General features: G+C 45.1%; 1 protein-coding gene across 2 annotated transcripts in view; it reads right to left on the bottom strand.

The window, feature by feature from the left end:
* Window positions 1-20,943, bottom strand: part of RAB3C (RAB3C, member RAS oncogene family) — a 215,162-nt gene that overhangs the window by 21,461 nt on the left and 172,758 nt on the right. For both annotated transcript variants that reach the window (XM_040339655.1, XM_040339653.1), the window contains exon 3: window positions 19,921-20,039. In XM_040339655.1, coding sequence (XP_040195589.1) covers window positions 19,921-20,039 — 119 coding nt within the window. The remainder of the gene's footprint in view (window positions 1-19,920; window positions 20,040-20,943) is intronic.

The following is a 20,943-nucleotide window of genomic DNA, read 5'->3' as shown; positions in this document are numbered from 1 at the left end:
CACACGTTCCGCCCGACCGGTTTCGCGAAAACTCGCTTCCTCATGGGGCACTAAGTTTCGCAAAAACTCGCTTCCTCATGGGGCACTAAGTGCCCCATGAGGAAGCGAGTTTTCGCGAAACCGGTTGGGCGGCACGTGTGTCGAGAGGCTGAATGATGGTCGCATATCAGTCTCGAAATCACTAAAGCTGTTCAAGGGAGATCTGGGTGCTTAATCCAGCGTTGAGAAGGATTTTGGACCGAGAATATCTACACCTTTGGGAAGGTCTGTGGCAGAGACTTTGCTTAAGTTTCCGAGTGACACCCTGGCTGCTAGGCTGCTAGGCTGGTGAGAGAGGCCTATCCAGGTGCTCTATACCCACTCTGGCTAGAGTGGTGACGAAAGTTGTCGTTGGAAGCAGGACTGCTTCCGGAACCCAGTTGTATGCCTGAATGCACTACCTACTACTTCTTCTATTCTCTTAACTACTACTACTACCATTTTTACCCGTTGGGTAATAAAAGCACAGAAAAAGATACCTGCGGTGTTGACATTGACTTTCTTACAGCTCATTTACAGTACCCTAGACGGAGCATAATAGAGGTAACGTGCCACCCAAAACAAACCAGCAGCTTCTTCGGAGTAGTGCTACATATATACACATGTTTTATATTTTCATGATACTTGAATGGGAGTGACCAATTAGGTTTACCTACCATTACACATACTGTGCAGACACAGGAACACATTTGATACATAGAACAAGGATACAGGATTGCACTTTGCATATTGGAATCACTTTATTAAACTGTCCTGTCATATACCGGCCCCTCATGTGACTCTGCAGCCCACACAGGCACGGTGATATAAAACCTAATGTCAGAGGGAGGCCACTCGGGGCCCCCCTAAAACAAGGACAGGGTCCCATTGTGACCCCTACCGCCCCTGATGCTACGCCCATGGTGGTATGTGTTAGGTAACATCCACATGAATGGTATGACCCAAGGTTTCCCAGCAGAACATTGCCCAAAGCATCGCACTGCCTGTCTACACACACACCCAGTTTTCCACATGATGTAAAAAAAAAATGTGATTTATCAGGCTACCTTTTTCCATTGCTCTGTGGTCAGGTTCAATTTTAAAGCAAGTTCTCATTTTTTTGACCGAAGGTTAAAGAACCTATGGGGCCTACACACGATTGGTTTGGACTGATGAAAACGGTCCTTCAGACCGTTCTCCACTGGCGATCCTATCGTGTGTACGTGGCCATTGACTTCAGGGATGACATGTCTACTTGCTGCCTAATATATCCCACCAACATTCAAATGCCATTGTAACGAGATAATCAATGTTATTCACTTTATCTTTCAGTGGTCATAAAGTGTACCATCTTATATAATTTGCACATATGGTTATATGGAAATACTATATCAAATGCAATAACCTTTTGTTTGTTTTCATTCTTACACAAACTCCATATTGGACATAATTCTTATTTCAATTCCTGTAAAACAGAATGCAACAAAACATCCTGCAGATAGCCAGAAATATAAATCCACTTTAATGAATGCTAATTTGCAACTGGCTTGATGGACTTCTAAATTAGAAATTTTTCTCATACAGCTGTACCTCTATTTATGTAGCTGTTTTTCAACAGTGCAAATCCGTGCCAGATAATACATGGACTGTGTCTATATCCAGGATAATGAGTATTCCTGTTTGTGTGTCATATATCTAGCTAGCCTCATACAGCTCAATGAGAGAAAATCAATCAATTCCCCATCCACAATAAACAGCGGAGAAATCTCCATTGTCTGCTATTGTATTTAGCAGCTGTGGCACCCACGGCAGTCTAAATTTAGTGCCGCCGTCAAACAGTGACTGCATCAGATAGTATGCAGTCACAGTTTGGCTGATAATTTTCCACCTCAGTCAATGCTTAAATTTATTTACCATATATTTACCCAGGTGGGGCTTGCAGAGCCACCTATGGCTCAAAGTCTGAATAGACCACTTAAGCCATCTATTGCTAGCCTATGGGTGATCTCACACAGGAGATCTTGATGCCAGCAAGAACTAGGCAATTGCGTGGCCGTTTCCATTGAATCACATTGAATTACTCTGTCGTTAGTGGGGTCAGCTTTCCGTCACTAGTGTGGGAGATTTGATAGCCTTTGGATCCAGCAAACGAATTCCACAGAGGTAAATGGAAAGCTTTTCCATGATTTGTCTTCTACCGTTCATTGCTTGCATGCACAGAACTAATAGTCCTTGTAAAACACAGGCATGAAGCATACACTTTAACCCTTTAAGGACTTTCTTGCAAAATTTCAGTTTTCTGATTGGGAGATGCAGGGTGTTGGTCATGGTTAATGCGTTATTTTAGACAGCTGCTTACAGCAGTGTTCAGCTGGAAGAACACTTGATTGTTTGAGGGCCAAGCACAGCAGAATCCAGTGATTTATCCATTCAGTATTACAGGAACACCATTCAGGCCGGGTTCACATACACTATATTACTAAAAGTATTGGGACGCCTGCATGACTGAAATGGCGTCTGCCTCATAAATACCCTTACACAGCATGCACAGCGAGGAAACCCTCCTCCTGATAGGCTGCTGGAAAAAAAGCATCAAAATCCTTGACTCCACTGCTGCCACCTGTCAGCCTGGGGTGTGATCAGCACCCCATAGACGACAGCATGAACCCACAGCACAGCCAAAGCTGAGACAGAGGCTTCAAATTTGAACAGATAAACATGGTCAGAGTTACTTAACTCTCTGACCCCTCCAATATTTACATTAGCACCGGTTCTGAAAAGTAACCAGTCGCTACAAATATGTGTTCCTTCAACACATTTGGGAGAGAAAAAAAGAAGTTCCTAAGAAGCTGGAATGCACTGAAATAGTCACACATTCATGTTTTCTTAGATGTGACCTGTTCATCCAAAGTACCAACAACTGTGTACTGATAAGGCCTACCTGACTGGTTATACTTGGAATGGAAGTGAGGGGAGCTGTTTTAAGCTCCCCGAACCCTTAGGAATGTTGCAGTTTCAAGGCTCCCCTATTAGCACACCTGTTAAATAATATCATCCTTACCTCAGGGCAGAGTGTCTTTCCCTTCCGCCCCCTTTAAGGTGATAGGTTAGGTGTCAAGGTAGCCAGGAACCAATGAGAGGGCACAGGGACAGTCACATGGAGGTTAGGAAGGTTCTATAAGTTAAGAAATCTATTTAGGTAGGCTCAACAACCCCTCTGTGACCAGATTTTCCTGAAGACCTTACCTGGAAACTCCCCTACCCCCTCCCTTGTCACGACCTTTATTATTACGTGGTACTCCCTCTTGGTTTTTCCTGTTAAACAAGGTGGTTAGTTAATAAGGAGTTAATTCCAACCCAAATCGTAGTGGCTGGGTTGATGAAGGTATTGGTTTGTTTAATTACATAAGTGATATGTTTTTGCATTTTATATCTACCTATGGTTATATAATTGGTAATAAATATGATTGATATATTGAATACCAGTAATAAAGGACTGCGGCCAAATGTATCCCACCTCTTTTGTTTCTGTGGTCATTATTCATAGTAATATTTTGGCATACAGTCCCATGGTTTGTATAGGTAAAGAATACTACTATTGCATAGTTGTTGATATGTCTTGAGTGCACCTGTGCCCAGACGATTGACCTAAAGCTGTTTTTCCCCAGTAAAATAGCTTTAAAAAAACTCCTATGACATTTTTAGCTGCATGTACTGTGGAGAAATCCATCCTCTAACTTAAAAAAGGAGATTACACCTTCCTTTAGCAATAGGGTCTTGGCAGCCTGCCAGCCTTCTAATATAAGCAAACTTCAGGTTCAGGAAGCTGTTAGGAAACAACTGAAGCCTAAATTCAGAGTTTCTGCTATGATTTTTGAAGATAAATTACTCCAAAATACCTGCAGCTACAGAGCTCAGATGGTAGCTCGAATTAAAGCACTTTATTGCTTGCTAAGAATAAGTTAACACTATAAAGCTGAAGTCTGGGCTTTAGAGCCCCCTGTGCCCTGTATCCCCCCCACACACACACCTTCCCGAAGCCCCCCTAATGCAAGTACACATTCCCTTTTTTAAAAGGTCTCACGGCTCTTTGGGTAATGTCATGGGTTGTTCCTCAGGGGTGGGTCCAAGACAGCCTAGGCTTAGCATTATTTGTTGTGGAAATGTTATTAAGATGTATTTAATATGTATTGTCACAGTGTCTCCCAGTGTTAGTTCTCCCGCTGCCTGCTCTAAAGTGCAGACTGGGCAGACTGACACTGGTGGAGTCCCGTCTGGTAGTGGAAAGCTTCCTGAGAGGTGTTCGCAGAGTAGGGATATGTCCACCAGCTAAGGGCCCCTGTGCGATGCACAGACATTCGTCTGGGGGGGATGCGTTCACTCTGCAAAGACATTATCAGTTATGAGGGCATGTATGCTCTTGTCGCCCCTGAGTGCCTGATCAACACATGGGGGTGCCAAGGCGTGCCCCTGCAGATAATCTCCCATCCACAGGAACAGTAGTATAATCCGGATATGCATTGTTCTCTGAACAACACAGAATAAGGATTCACGCCAAAGGTGAAAACGGGAGTCTTTGAATTCTTATGGTCGGGGACAGCGTCCATGATTCCAAGGCCAGCCATGCGGCTTTCTTGGTCTAGTTGAAGATGATCGCATACAGGTACAGGGGGAGGGAAATCATACACACTGTCCCTGCCCAGACACGCCCATAAGACTCCCCTAGTCATCGTTCATTGGTTGAGATTTGTATAACTCCTCCTGTTTGAAGGAATGCCTGTGCTTGATTGGCCAATTGTGAAATCATCAAGCTCTATTGTTAAGTACTCTAAATAAACAGAATAGAGAGGCTCCAGGGTCAGTTGGTTGAGTTGTGAAGCTAAAGATGTAAGTATTGTGGTCATGTCTGTGCTACTTATACGGGAAACAGGTGTTTACTAAGATGCATTATCCCAAGATGCTGAAATGGTGCTCTATTAGCGCAGGAGACATGGATTACGCACAGCGTATAGCATAGGTGTGCGCAGCCTATTGCATTAGGGTGTGCGCCCAAAAGCTCAAACACACACGCCTTTCTCCACAGTCTCAGTTGCACGCGGCAGTAAATGAATGGAAAGTGTCCTGTGCCGAGCGTCTTTCTGTTTATTCACAAACTGAAGCATGGCAAACACAGTTTACTATGCTTCAGTTAGGAATGAACATGGAAGGCACTAGTAAATGACAATTTTATTACCCTCTTACCCCACTCTGTATCCTGAAACATCCCCTACATCAGCTGGGGAGAGAGAAGGAAGCCATCAGCACTGCGGGGCAGGGGGGCTGACACAGGAAAGCCCTAGCAGTAGGGGGAATTAGGAGAGCAGTAAATGATTAGGGTGTGCCCACTATGGCGTATAGTGGAATTTTCATGTCACATTTAATCTGAAAGACTGAGGATATCTTGTGGTGGAAAATAAGTTCTGCGGGGACAGCTCCGGATTGAGGGGCATCGCAGCACTTTTTTTTACATTAATTGTGTTACAAATAATTATTTTTCTAAAGCCAGAGTTTAGCTTTAATGTACATAGATACACGTGCTCTTTAAAGATGTTAAAACGCATGAAATAAATTAGTTCAATTTATTATCCTCAGCAGAGGAAGATGAATGAAACAGTTATAGTACGCAATAAAGACTTCTGAAAAGTTGAATACGTAGCTGATTTATTAACATCATTTTAAATGCTATACAGAAGCACATTTACCAGCATTGAGCAGAGATATGATGACTGGGCTAGGATGAGAAACAGACAGAGCTGCACAAAGAATACAGATGTTTCATAGATGCTGAGAAAGACAAGCCCTGATTCCCATGGAAACTGTCTCTCTCAATATCATCATAGACAAAGATGCAGAACATAGACCTATGTATTTACTTTGTGTTACAAATGTTAGATCAGCCTAGCTTTCATTCAAAGGGTTTGGAAAATCCCCTCTTTTGGCTTGTCTTTATAATTGGCACATTTAAATACACCTTATCCTTTGTTTTTGGCACTTTATCAGTAATGGGCCATTTTAAGTCACAAATAATAGCAAAAGAATATGAAGTATGTTGGATTTTTCCCAACAAGATGCAGATATGTTATCCCGTCTGACTCAACAATTAAATTAGGAAGGGGTAGAAGAACTGACGAGGGAGCACACAGTAGCCCCCAAGTCGAATTCTACTCTTTTTGTAAACCCCTCATATATTTGTAAATATTTTATTGTATATTTTTATGTGACAACACTGAAGAAATGACACTTTGCTACAATGTAAAGTAGTGAGTGTACAGCTTGTATAACAGTGTAAATTTGCTGTCCCCTCAAAATAACTCAACACACAGCCATTAATGTCTAAACCACTGGCAACAAAAGTGAGTACATTCCTAAGTGAAAATTTCCAAATTGGTCCCAATTAGCCATTTTCCCTCCCCGATGTCATGTAACTCATTAGTGTTACAAGGGCTCAGGTGTGAATGGGGAGCAGGCGTGTTAAATTTGGTGTTATCGCTCTCACTCTCTTATACTGGTCACTGGAAGTTCAACATGGCACCTCATAGCAAAGAACTCTCTGAGGATCTAAAAAAAAGAATTGTTGCTCTACATGCTCTAGGCTATAAGAAGATTGCCTAGACCCTGGAACTGAGCTGTAGCACGGTGGCCAAGACCATACAGCGGTTTAACAGGACAGGTTCCACTCAGAACAGGCCTCGCCATGGGCGACCAAAGAAGTTAAGTGCACGTGCTCAGCATCATATCCAGAGGTAGACGTATGAGTGCTGCCAGCATTGCTGCAGAAGTTGAAGGGGTGGGGGAGGGGCTCCGCCTGTCAGTGCTCAGATCATACACCGCACACTGCATCAAGTTGGTCTGCATGGCTGTCGTCCCAGAAGGAAGCCTCTTCTAAAGATGATGCACAAGAAAGCCCACAAACAGTTTGCTGAAGACAAGCAGACTAAGGACTTAGATTACTGGAACCATGTCCTGTGGTCTGATGAGACCAAGATAAACTTATTTGGTTCAGATGGTGTCAAGTGTGTGTGTCGGCAACCAGGTGAGGAGTACAAAGACAAGTGTGTGTTGCCTACAGTCAAGCATGGTGGTGGGAGTGTCATGGTCTGGGGCTGCATGAGTGCTGCCAGCACTGGGGAGCTACAATTCACTGAGGGAACCATGAATGCCAACATGTACTGTGACATACTGAAACAGAGCATTATCCCCTCCCTTCGGAGACTAGGCCACAGTATTCCAACATGATAATGACCCCAAACACACCTCCAAGATAACCACTGCCTTGTTAAAGAAGCTGAGTGTAAAGGTGATAGACTGGCCAAGCATGTCTCCAGACCTAAACCCTATTAACCACTTAACCACCGCACGCCGTAAAATAAGGGCTGCAGGGTGGTTCCTTAACTCTGGGGCACGCACACGGGAATGTCCGTGACCCGGCGCATCATGGATAGCGGTAAATTGCCGCTGATATCGGCCGTTTACCATGTGATCGCTCCGTCCAATGACGGAGCGATCACATGTAAACAAACCGGCGTCATTTGATGACGCCGGTTCCTCCCTCCTCTCTCTGTACCGATCGGTACAGTGTGAGAGGGGGAGAGAGGGTGTCACACTGTACCGATCGGTACAGAGAGAGGAGGGAGGAACCGACCTCATCAAATTACGCCGGTTTGTTTACATGTGATCGCTCCGTCAGCGAACACGTGGTAAACGGCCGATATCAGCGGCAATTTACCGCTATCCATGATGCGCCGGGTCCTCTGGACCCGGCGGTCACGGACATTCCCGTGTGCGCGCCCCAGAGTTAAGGAACCACCCTGCAGCCGTTATTTTATGGCGTGCGGTCGGTTAAGTGGTTATTGCAGTCACAGATCCAGCCATCCCTGCAACCCCCGCCCCAATACTCTGCAATACCCCCTGCAATACTCTTCCTTCCCTGCCAGTACTCTGCAATACTGTGCAATACCCCTGACGACAGTGACATGTCACATTAAAGTAAGTTGAGAAGCGGGGGGAGGGGGTGTTCTGCTGTCGGAAATTACTCAGCCAGCGAGTTTAGAACCGGGGTGAGGGGGCGAAAATGGCTTCTCACCAGGCGGGGCCTCTAGTAATTTGGGGGGCCCTAAGCAGCTTTGCGGGGCCCTAAGCAGCTTGCATAGTGAGCCTATAGGGAGAATCGGCCCTGACAAGACCCTTTGGCCCTATATACTTTGAACAGCAGTATACAGGCGTTGCAAACAAGATAAGGACTGTAGGTTTGTTAAGTAGAATCTGAACCATGTCATACTTTGCTGCTGCATATTGCACAATTTCCTAAAGAGACCCTCAACAAACTACATGACACTTGTGCCTGATGAGGCCACTGATGTTCTAGTGGTGGTGGCCCGTGAGACTGTCCATACAGGCTTGGCCCCCCAAAGCACACGTGCTGTGTGGCAACAATATGTAGATTATTTTAGGGTTGGGGGGGGGGCATTACAATGCCAGATCTTGGCTGAATAAATTATTTTTTGGGAAAGAAAAATTCTAGAAAAAAGGGGGGTTGCCATCCGGGGCCCCCTTTGAACAAATTCTGTGAAGAACTCCTGTTCTCTGAAGGCCTCCATTATTTCTGCAAGTCAAAATTAAGCAAAAAAAGCTAATGTCAGTCAAACCTTAGCTTTCTCCCCATATCTAACCCACAAACTCATCCACTGATCATGAAGTCCAAAATCAAGTTTCGTATCGTCGTACTGCACGATCGTTTTTCCGACGTTTTCTACCGACTGTGAACGACGTTCTCACTCACGCAATATCCCTTTATGTGAGAAGCTTTGCACGTTTCCCCGCCCGGTCAATGCAAGACGGTGAAGACATGATGGAGGAGAGACAGCAAGCTGCAACCAGGCAGGAGAGAGGCCAGGCACCCACCAGGAGGAGCAGGAGGTACAAAGCCACCAACATGTCCTTCGACGAGATGGTCAAGATGGTGGCAATCCTTTAAAAGGAGGACTACGACTGTAAAAAAAAAGGGCCTTACAAGAACCCAAATAAAGTCAAGGCCCAGATCATGGAGAAGGTACGAAGGACTTTCCATGAAAAATGCGGGATGCAGAGGTCCAGGGATCAGTTGCGCAAGAGATGGTCTGACCTGAAAATCAGAGAGCCGGAACAGATGGAGAGGATTCGTAGAGTCATCAGAAGACGTAAGTAATTTTCATGTGTACTCTGATTATTTGTTTTTATTATTTTGCGGCTTTTTCTTTCAGGTTGGGTATATATACAGTTCAAGAATAGATGTCTCAAGGTTCATGTTTGTGGGCATAATAATTGGTTGTTCATTCTATTTATGATCTTTTTATGTGAGACCAATTTTTTTTTAATGTGTTATTAACTAGATTTAAATAATCCAACTTAAGTCAATATACAGTAAAAGGAGAGTATGCTCAGCAGTTGGTTACACATATGGGCTCAGTAGCACAAGTGTCGGCCGCTTAGGGCCATGCAAAGCTGCGAAGGGCCCCCAAATTACTAGAGGCCCCGCCTGATAAGAAGTAATTTTCGCCCCCCTCACCCCGCTTCTCAACTTGCTGGCTGCATGGAAGAAGAGGTAACAAGTCAGCACCCCCTGCTTCTCAATTTAATGTAAGATGTCATTTCAGAACACCCCCTCCCCCCGCTTCTCTACTTTCTTTAATGTGACATGTCACTGTCGTCAGCGCCCCCTGCTTCTCATTTTTAATGTGCCATGTCATTTTGCTTAGGGCCCCAGGGAGGTCAGGATCGGCACTGAGTGTCGGCAACAAGAACAACCTAGTTAGGGTATCACACAGAGGTGATCTAGTGGATACTTGGTGTTTTTCCATGTAGGAAACTTGGCCAAAGATAGAGAAATGTTGCAGGTTTGGTAATGGATAAAATCCTGTGTTAAGCTTAGAAGGATTGTAAAAACAGACAATTATACCACACTTTATAAAAAGAATGATTGATATTCCTCTTTCAGACCTCTAATCTTTTTGATTCATGTATCCCTTTTTTACAATCTCATAGGGCGCAATCAAGCTGGAGTTGTGGAGCCGACCTACCCCACACAGAGCCAAGCCCCACCCTCGACGGATGTGCAGGAAGTGGGAAATGCCACCACATCAGGTCAGTGTCATACAGCACAGCTTCAGGTAATAGATGTAGGCCTGCATAATTGTAATACATGTTTTTTTTTCAAATTTCAGGAGGTATTCCTGCAGTTGGGGGTGGATTGGACACCTACAGTGCCCAGGTCTTAATTGGGGAGGTCTATTCCTGCAGGTCCCAAATTGAGGACATAAACATCACCTTAGGGCAACTTCAAAAGAAATCCCAAGTGGTGGAAACTAAACTAAAGAATGTAATTGATGTTCTGGGGAGGGTTTAAAAAAAAAAGTTTAAAATGTTTTCTTTTATTTATTTTTTTCAAAGTCTAATCTCTATTTTTCTGGCTAAAACGCATGAACAACGACAACTGATAAAAAGTAGGTCATTGTTCATGCGTTTTAGCCAGATATTTGTTAATTTTGTTTTTGTCCAAAAAATAAACAAAAAAAAAAAATATATATATATAAGAAAAATAAACATATCTCTAAAAAAAATAACAAAAAATTGATGTAGACAAATATTTCAAAGCAAAAGTATATTTCTTGAAAATAGAAATAAAAATAAAAAAAAATAAAGATTTTCTATTAAGATATTTTTGGAAAAAATAAAAATGACACCTTTTGTCGTGTGAAACAATAAATATTTTTGGATACTCAACAATGTGTGGCTTATTATTATTATATCAATGCTGCCTAAAATAACCAATCTAGATTTGTGGTGTTTACATTGACAATAATGAGTATTTAGTACAGGAAAATAAACATGACACTATGATAACGTAGGAGAAAGCTAGAATAAACTCAAATTAGAAAGTAATCAAACAAAGAAAAATACTACAACAGGGTAAGAAAAGTTGGGCCTTAGACACTGGTGGCGTTGCCACAACACTGCAACCCCTCACAGATACTCTAGTTGGAGCGCAGTAATAACCCCTGCTGCAAAAAAATTGCATCTAAAACTATTATTATACGCCCCTGTTAAACAGGGGCAGAAAAATTGGGCCTTAGGCACAACACAGCACTGCAACCCCTCACAGATACTGTAATTGGAGCGCAACAAAGAGCCACATGCAAAGTATTGTATAAAAAATTGTTATTAGACGCCCCTGTTAAACAGGGGCAGAAAAATTGGGCCTTAGGCACTGGTGGCGGAGCCCAGAAACAAAAATGTTCTTACTAGCTATCAGCTAGATCAGTAAGGAGGAAAAGGATATTGAGTCAGCAGCATAACAGGACAGTCACTCAGCATCAGCATAGGCAGTCTCCAAGGGATCTGACATTTCAAACAAATTATTCGGTTACATCAGCATCAGGTGCTTGGTAGCTGGTGTTGTTCCAAGCCTGATTCATTTTTATGAAGGTCAGTCGATCGACGAAGTCGGTGGAGAGGTGCACCCTGTGATCGGTCACAAAGCCTCCAGCAGCACTGAATGTGCGTTCTGAAAGAACGCTGGATGCAGGACAAGCCAGTAGCTCAATTGCGTACTGTGCAAGCTCTGGCCAGTGATCCATCCTCAAGACCCAGTAAGCCAGAGGATTTTAGGAGGGGAAGGTGTCCAAGTCGGATCTTGCCCCTAGGTATTCCCGCACCATGTAAACCAGACGCTGGGGATGGTTGCTGGAACCGAACATACCTTGGGGCTGTGGACTAAAAAATTGGCTGAATGCATCGGTCAGACTGCCACCTTCTCCACCGCTCCTTCTGTGACTCACTGAAGCCTCAGCAACACGTTGTCCAGGAACAAGATTTGGTAATTCTCCAGGTCCTGGGAACGCATTGCACAGACCCTTCTGCAAGGCCTCCAGAAGATGTTTCATCTTCTGCTCCCTCTGCGACGGCAAGATAAGCTCCGCAACCTTACTCTTGTAACGTGGATCAAAGAGAGTTGCCAGCCAGTAATGTTCCCTCTCCTTGATACCACGAACACGAGGATCCTTACGCAGGCTTTGCAGGATCAGGGAGGCCATGCAGCGCAGGTTTGCTGAGGAATTCGGGGCACAGTCCTCTGGGTCACTGAGGACGACAGGATCCGCAGCCACCTCATACCAGCCACGTAAAAGTCCACAGGTTCCTTGGGACTGTAAGTGATCCCTTGAAGACTGCTGCTGCTGATGCTGAGTGCTAGGCTCCACCTCCATGCTGCTGATACAATCATCCTCCTCCTCCTCCACCTCGTCCTCCTCGTTCTCTTCCTGTGTGCTAGGCGGGCATGCAGGACCACTGTCTGGATAAAGGGGGCCTTGAGAGGTAAGGAAGTCCTCCTCTTCCTCCCTCTGTTCTGCCGCAAGGGCCCTGTCCATTATTCCACGTAGCGTGTGCTTCAACATGTGAATAAGAGGGACAGTCTCACCGATGCATGCACTGTCACTGCTCACCATCCTTGTGGCCTCCTCAAATGGTGACAGGACAGTGCATGCATGCCTGATCAAGGCCCACTGGCGTGGGGAAAAAAAAACAAGCTCCCCTGACCCAGTTCTGCTGCCATATTGGCACAGGTACTCATTGATGGCACTCTGCTGCGTGTGCAGCCGCTGCTGCATGGCCAATGTTCCATCTGGTGGGCATGTCACAGATTAGGCAGTTCTTGGGCAGGTTGTATTCCCTTTGGAGGTCTGTCAGCCAAGCAGTGGCATTATATGACCTTTGGAAATGCACACAGACTTTCCTGCACCACCAAATTCAGAACATGAGCAAAACAGGGCACATGGGTCAGTTGTCCCTGTCGCAGGGCAGAGAGGAGGTTGGTGCCATTGTCGCTAACCACCATTCCTGGCTTAAGCTGGCGTGGCGTCAACCACCTCTGAGCCTGCCCCTGTAGAGCTGACAGAACCTCTGCCCCAGTGTGGCTCCTGTCTCCCAAGCACACCAGCTCTAGCACCGCATGGCATCTCTAGGCCTGCATTCCTGTGTAGCCCCTCGTATGCCTACGGAGCACGGCTGATTCCGAGGAAACATCAAAACAGGAAGAGGCCACAGAGGAAGAAGAAGAGGAGGGGTGGAGGAGAGAGGTGTGTCACAACTAGTAGTAGTGCTTTGGAGGCGTGGTGGCGGAACAACCTCCAACACTACTGTACCATGCCCTGCATCCTTCCCAGCTGCCAGCAGAGTCACCCAATGCGCCGTGAAAGAGAGGTAACGTCCCTCTCCATGCCTGCTGGACCATGAGTCAGCGGTAATATGCACCTTACCACTGACCGCCCTGTCCAGCGAGGCATGGACATTGCCTTCCACATGGCGGTAGAGAGCCGGAATCGCCTTCCGTGAGAAAAAGTGGTGTTTGGGGACTTGCCACTGAGGTACCGCACATTCCACAAACTCACGGAAGGGGGCAGAATCTACCAACTGAAAAGGCAGCAGTTGAAGTGCTAGCAATTTCGCTAAGCTAGCATTCAACCGCTGGGCATGTGGATGGCTGGGTTTCGGCGCTTCAGCAGCTGGGGCAGGGAAATTTGTCTGGTACCATGAGTAGATTGCCCGCATGTACTACTAGGTTGTGACACACCTATTTCTACACCTTCAGTCCTATCAGTGCAAGCTTCAGAGAGGACTGAGGGTCTAGTGGGGTTGGAGGTCTCAGCTGATGAGGGGCAAGGGGAGGTCCGCTTTGTTCTTTGGTGTGGGTCTGTGACGGTATTGGTATGATATCCCCCGTCAAGCATTCCCTCCTCTCCATACAAGAACATCCCAGAAGCATCCATACATGAGGCAAGGCTTAAGGCTGGAACAACACAGACTTTTAATAGTAAAAACCAGAGCTTATATGTGGTTACAACTGTTACAATGACAAATCTCCGCCCCCCCTTACACAGTGGGGGGTCTTCAATACAGCTCCCTTGAAATAAAGATATTTCTTTGAACTAATCAGTATCTAGCCGGTTCGGCTCCGCATATAGAGAGATAATTACCACAATGAAGCAATCAGCATAATTAACATGAGCCACTTATCTAATCACAGTAACCAGTAAACACAGGGCTAGAACAATTAACATTTGAAACAGGACTGGCTGCAGAAGGGCAAATACCATTAACAGCCTTAAACAAGCAGGGAGGATTAACCTGAAGCATATAGGTAAAAAGTGCTTCACAGGGTCTTTCTGGTATGCTTGCCAATGAACTGCATGGCAGGTTGACATATGTCTGGTCAAGCATGTGGTGCCCAAGTGGGTGATGTTTTGGCCACGCGAGATACGCTTGAGACATATGTTGCAAATAGCAACGGTGCGATCTGATGCACATGTCTCAAAAAAGGCCCACACCAAAGAACTTTTGCAGTAACGTTGAGACACAACAGCGCCCAGCACAGGCGTAGCTCTGCGATGTAATGCAGTTGATGTGATGCCCTTACGCTGGCCCCTGGAGGGCATCCTGCCTCTTTGGAGATGTGCCTGTGCCTCTTCCTCCTCCTCCTCTTCCTCCTCCTCTCTCCTATCAGGCACCCACGTAGAGTCAGTGACCTCATCATCCCCTCCCTCCTCATCACTGTCGAAAACCTGGCAGTATGCTGCAGCTGGGGGAACATGACTGCCAGATTGCTGTCCCTCTCGGCACCCCCTCTCTCTGGGCTCACATTACTGCCTTCCTCTATCTGTGTTCCATCATCGGAGCCTTCAAAACGATGCGCATCTTCATGCAGCATGTACCCAACACTGTGTTGAAACAGTTCGGGAGACTCCTCAGGAGGACATGGTTGGACTAGGGAAGGAGTGAGTGATGCCATTGTGCAGAGGGAATAGGATGCCTTGGCAGCTGCTTTGGTAGACAAACTAAGCTCAGCCTGGGTGAGAGAGGATGAGGAGGATGAGGACGGCTTCGTCATCCACTCTACTAATTGCTCTGCATGTTGAGGCTCAACATGGCCAGCTCCCGAAAAGAAGGATGAGCGTGTCAAATGGCCACGTGCTGAAGAGGATTCACCATGTCCACCACCAGCTTTGCTTCTAGATGCAGAGCCTGCTTGCCCTCGTGACTCTCTGCCTCTCTTTGTTGTCCTTCCAGACATTGTAATGGCCTGCACAGGACAAAATCAGTACACACACCTCGTACCTTTAGGTATAAACTGGAGAGGACAAGTGCAGTAACAGCAACTACGTTTAGGTGCAAATGAACAGCACACTTGCAGTAACAGCAACTACATTTTAGGTGCAAATGAACAGCACACTTGCAGTAACAGCAACTACGTTTAGGTGCAAATAAACAGCACACTTGCAGTAACAGCAACTACGTTTAGGTGCAAATAAACAGCACACTTGCAGTAAAAGCAACTACGTTTAGGTGCAAATGAACAGCACGGTTGCAGTAACAGCAACTACGTTTAGGTGCAAATGAACAGCACACTTGAAGTAACAGCAACTACGTTTAGGTGCAAATAAACAGCACACTTGCAGTAACAGCAACTACGTTTAGGTGCAAATAAACAGCACACTTGCAGTAACAGCAACTACGTTTAGGTGCAAATGAACAGCACACGTGCAGTAGCAGCAACTACGTTTAGGTGCAAATAAACAGCACACTTGCAGTAACAGAAACTACGTTTAGGTGCAAATAAACAGCACACTTGCAGTAACAGCAACTACGTTTAGGTGCAAATAAACAGCACACTTGTAGTAACAGCAACTACGTTTAGGTGCAAATGAACAGCACGGTTGCAGTAACAGCAACTACGTTTAGGTGCAAATGAACAGCACACTTGCAGTAACAGCAACTACGTTTAGGTGCAAAATAACAGCACACTTGCAGTAACAGCAACTACGTTTAGGTGCAAATAAACAGTACACTTGCAGTAACAGAAACTACGTTTAGGTGCAAATAAACAGTACACTTGCAGTAACAGCAACTACGTTTAGGTGCAAATAAACAGTACACTTGCAGTAACAGCAACTAAGTTTAGGTGCAAATGAACAGCACGGTTGCAGTAACAGCAATTACGTTTAGGTGCAAATGAACAGCACGGTTGCAGTAACAGCAACTACGTTTAGGTGCAAATGAACAGCACGGTTGCAGTAACAGCAACTACGTTTAGGTGCAAATGAACAGCACACATGCAGTAACAGCAACTACGTTTAGGTGCAAATCAACAGCACACTTGCAGTAACAGCAACTACATTTAGGTGCAAATCAACAGCACGGTTGCAGTAACAGCCAGCCAGCAGCATTGTGGGGTTTGTGACAGAAGACACCAACCATGTCACTTCTGTGAAAAAAAAAAATTCTACCTGCCAGTGTTTTGTGCCATTACCACAATTTTGTATATTTGTGTATTGGGAAGACTCTGCCCTACCCTGGTTCGCATCCTTCCTAGAAAATCGATCGCAGACAGTGAAACTAGGAGGCTTCACTTCAGACATACGCACCATTACATGCAGAGTCCCTCAAGGATCACCCCTTTTGCCCGTTCTCTTCAATATCTACCTCTGCCCACTCCTTAAAATCATCAACAAACAGGACCTGCGCTACCACTCTTACGCTAATGACACTCAACTTTACTTCCGTATCAACAAAAAAGACCAATATCACGAACTAGGAAAATACCTCACTCTGATCGATAATTGGATGACGGAAAGCTCCCTCAAACTCAATGGATCCAAATCAGAACTCCTTATCCTTCATGCAAATCAAAAATCTAACTCTAGGACCACATGGACACCACCCACCATCCTTGGACAAACCATCACCCCAAGCAACAAAGTCAAAAGCCTTGGAGTTATCTTTGACTCAGATATGACTATGGACGCACAAATAGGATCAGTAGTCAGCGGATCTCACCATCTTCTCTGCCTACTGCGCAGACTCCTCCCCTTCATCCCGGAAGAGGATACAGCAGTAGTGGTTGGAACAATCATCAATTTCCGACTCGACTACGCAAACTCCCTCTACCTAGGACTACCTAAATACCAGATTTTGCGTCTACAAGTCGTCCAGAACACGGCAGCCAGACTGGTAATGGGGAAAAAGCCCTGGGAAATCAATCGCCCCGTCCCTGAGGACCCTCCATTGGCTAGCCGTAAAGGATCGGGTCACATTCAAGACCCTCTGCCTCACTCACAAATGCTCACAAGGAAACGCTCCTCAATACTTAAGCGAGAAAATAAAATCCTACGTCACCAATCCCGTCCTCTGGTCAACTAACCAAATCCTCAAATCTCGCTACAAATCTAGGGAGAACGAAGATTTGCAGTCCAAGGACCTCGGCTCTGGAACGCTCTACCCACGACCATCCGCATTGAAGAAAACCATCTGGCTTTTAGGAAAAAACGAAAGTTCCACCTCTTCTGAAGGATCAGGCCGACATTGGATGTAAAAAGCGCCTTGAGGTGATTTAGTTTACATTTGTAGTGCTATACAAGTTACTCACTCACTCACTATTTATAAAGCTGAGAAAATCACTGAGTTGCAGAGTGCACAGCAGTCCCATTAAAGTACCTTGTACTGTTGTCACCAACCTTCCAGTATTCACAGGATTAACCAGAACATTTTGCAGCAAAAGGTGTTCCGCGCCAAGGACTTCAAAAAGTACTTTGTGTAAAAATAGCTCTTTTATTTCCTCCTCCAAATAAAATCTGAGGCACAGCAAAAAATCTGAAGAAATGGCGACTTTTTTGAGTCCAAGCTAGTTCTTTTATTTCTACTTGTTTGTTTTGAAAAAGCGTGTGTGCGGACTTGAAAAGTTGCCATTTTTTTTCCCGATTTTTTTTTTTCTCGTGCTGCTGATTTTTTTGAGTAGGTAACAAAAACAGCTATTTTTACACAAAGTACTTATTTGAAGTCACTGGTGCAGGACAATGTTTACTGCAAGAAACCTGAGACATTAGAATTACAGAAGAAAAAAATGTGATTAGTTTGCTTTTGCAATGGCAGTGAATGTTATTACGTATTATCCCTCTGTCAGTCCAGGCTTGCTTTGTCAGTGTTTTTGTGCTATTTTATTTACAAATTGCTATTCAACACAATCCAGTTATAGCAGACTTTCAATTCATGTCTTAGGAGGCTCTGCCCCTCCCCCAGCACCGCCATATTGACAGCTGTACAGACGTGCCGAAGGGTTCCGCTTGGCCACTGCAAGAAATATGTCGCCAGCACACCAGGGATCGCAATTAAAAAGAGTCCAATGCTTTATTGAACAATCTCAACACAGCAGATTATAATGACCTTTCAGAGCCATGCAGGACCTCTTGCGTGGCTCAGAAACATTGCTATCGTCTGCTTTGATGTGATCTTCAATACATTTTTAATGGAGTTCCCTGGTGTGCTTGGCGACATATTTCTTGCTTTGAGACATTCCAGTCCCCAGCCTGTGGATGGACAGCACCTATTTACTCTGCAGCCATTTCAAGGAAGGTGTGCACTGGGAAAGTTGCTTGGCCTTTGGGTCCCGGCAGAGCCCTTTGGCACATTTGTGAATGCATAAAGATATTGAAGGTTTGGGTTTTTCCTAATAGTCATCTTTGCGCATGCGTGGGAAGCCCTGTGCATACGCAGATGGTCAGGAAAACCTCTGACACCTCTGCACACACACAGGCTGGGGGGAAGCAATTCTTGTCTAGGTGAGAGAACTGCTGCCTTGCAGTACAAATAAAAGACATTTGTTTATATGTCCGATTATGAGAGGGGGAGTGGGGAGGAGGCAGGGCAACATGAAAACCTTTAAGGCGAAGATCCGCTGTCACTGCTTTTCCATTTCACCTGTTAGGTTGCTCACTGCTTTAGGGTTGCATCACACGGCCCCGTTGTGTGGCAATATGCTGCTCACCCGCAGTTTTCGTGCAGGTTAGCTGTGCATTATGACCTATGGATTTGGTGCACTTCTTAAAGTTCACGAAAACCGCAGGATCCAATTGAAATCTATTGCTTGCATGAAAACCACAGGATGGCCGTGTCTTGCCCAAAGCACAGCGGGGCAGTGTGAAGCCACTCTTTTAAGTAATACTAGAAAAGACTAGCCAACAAACATTCCTGTAGACCCCTTTCACACTGAGGCGCTTTCAGGCATTTTTGTGCTTAAAATAGTGCCTGTAAAGTGCCTGAAAAGAGTGCTTTCACACTGGGGCAGTGTGCTTGCAGGGCGGGTAAAAAAGTCTTGCAAGCAGCATCTTTGGGGAGGTGCGGGAGAGCTGTATACAGCACTCCTACACTGCCCCTGCCCATTGAAATGAATGGGCAGGGCTTCCGAAGCACCAGAATATCGCTTCCGAAGCGTCACAACACGGGGCTTTTAACCCCTTCTTCGGCAGCTAGCGGGGGTTAAAAGCACCCTGCTAGCGGCCGAAAGGTGTGCTAAAATGACAGTAAAGCGCCGCTAAAACTAGCGCTGCTTTACCGCTAACAGACCCGCTGCCCCGTGTGAAAGGGGTCTTGTAAAGAATCCTAAGAGTGTCAGAGGAAAAAGCTCTTTAGGCTTATTTCAAAAAGCAAAAACAGTAGGATAAGGAGCCTTACTTTTAAAAAAGTGACAGTTATTTTCAGCTGGATCCAATGGGATTTGAAACTTACAGTCATATGGTGAAAATATAGATCCTGGTAAAGCTTCACAAATTGAGCCATTGGTCATTTGAACTGAGTATAAGTGCTAGTTCTGCACCATAACCTGACTGCATGGTGTGAACTAGAGCCATTGGAATACATGGAAAACATTGTGCATGCATTTTTAGTGCAGTAAAAAAAAGGCACAGAACTGAATGAAACTGCAACTGGTGTGAACTGTCTCTTAGCCAGGCAGAATGCGAAAAAAATGAAAAATACATTTAGAGATGGATTTGGTAAACCTACCAGTCCTGTACTGCATTGAATGATTCTTCATTGGTGATGTCATACATTAAAATAAACCCCATTGCTCCTCGGTAATATGCTGTTGTAATAGTGCGATATCTCTCCTGTCCCGCTGTATCCTGAAATAACAAGAAATAGTCTTACATTATTTCCTTCATAAGTTGTAGGCCCTATAAACCATTCTTTGAATTAATGTTTATAAAAACAGTTGAACAAAATGTGGGGGATGGGGGGTGCCCACACTTTTGTGATCCTCCAGCTTTGGAGATATCAGATTGTTCTGCGCTGGTATATCATAGCGGATGGGGTACCATGTTGTTTTACAGAATAAGGATTTCTGTGTTGCTCTTTGACCTGGAGTACATCAACTACATTTAAGTAATTCCAGGAAGCCTAAACATTTTCCCTTGTAGTGGGGCTGCATCTGCACTGCAAGAGTTAACTGCTTGTTTAGGGGGCTGAAAAAAGTGTTTTTACTTATTTGATATTTTTTGCTCTGGTGGTGAACTGTCCCTTGACATCCTCATGTTCAATGCAGCACTATTGACCCTGATGAAGTCAGGACCTTAGACCTGTGAAGTATGGAGGAGAAGGTGCTGTGCGGACTGGTCTAGCAGTGCAGAGAAAAGGAGGATTGGGTAGTAAATCTACTTTTCTTTTTTCCTAGACCAAGTTTTTCAACCAGGGTTTCACAGAACACATCGATGTTCCATGAACTGTAGATCTTAGGCCTCGTACACACGATAGGTTAAACAGAGGACAACGGTCTGATGGACCGTTTTCATCGGTCAAAACCGATCGTGTGTGGGCCCCATAGGTTATTTAACCATTGGTTAAAAAAAAAGCCAACCTGCTTTAAATTTAACCAATGGATTCCTAACCGATAGGTCACAACCGATCATTAGTAGGCACAACCATCGGTTAAAAATCCACGCATGCTCAGAATCAAGTCGACGCATGCTTGGAAGCATTGAACTTTGTTTTTCTCAGCACGTCGTTGTGTTTTACGTCACCGCGTTCTGG

Source organism: Rana temporaria, chromosome 1 (genome assembly GCF_905171775.1).
Source record: "Rana temporaria chromosome 1, aRanTem1.1, whole genome shotgun sequence".
Taxonomy (NCBI): domain Eukaryota; kingdom Metazoa; phylum Chordata; class Amphibia; order Anura; family Ranidae; genus Rana; species Rana temporaria.
Note: the sequence above shows the minus strand (reverse complement) of the source record. Positions and strands in the feature narration are given on the sequence as shown.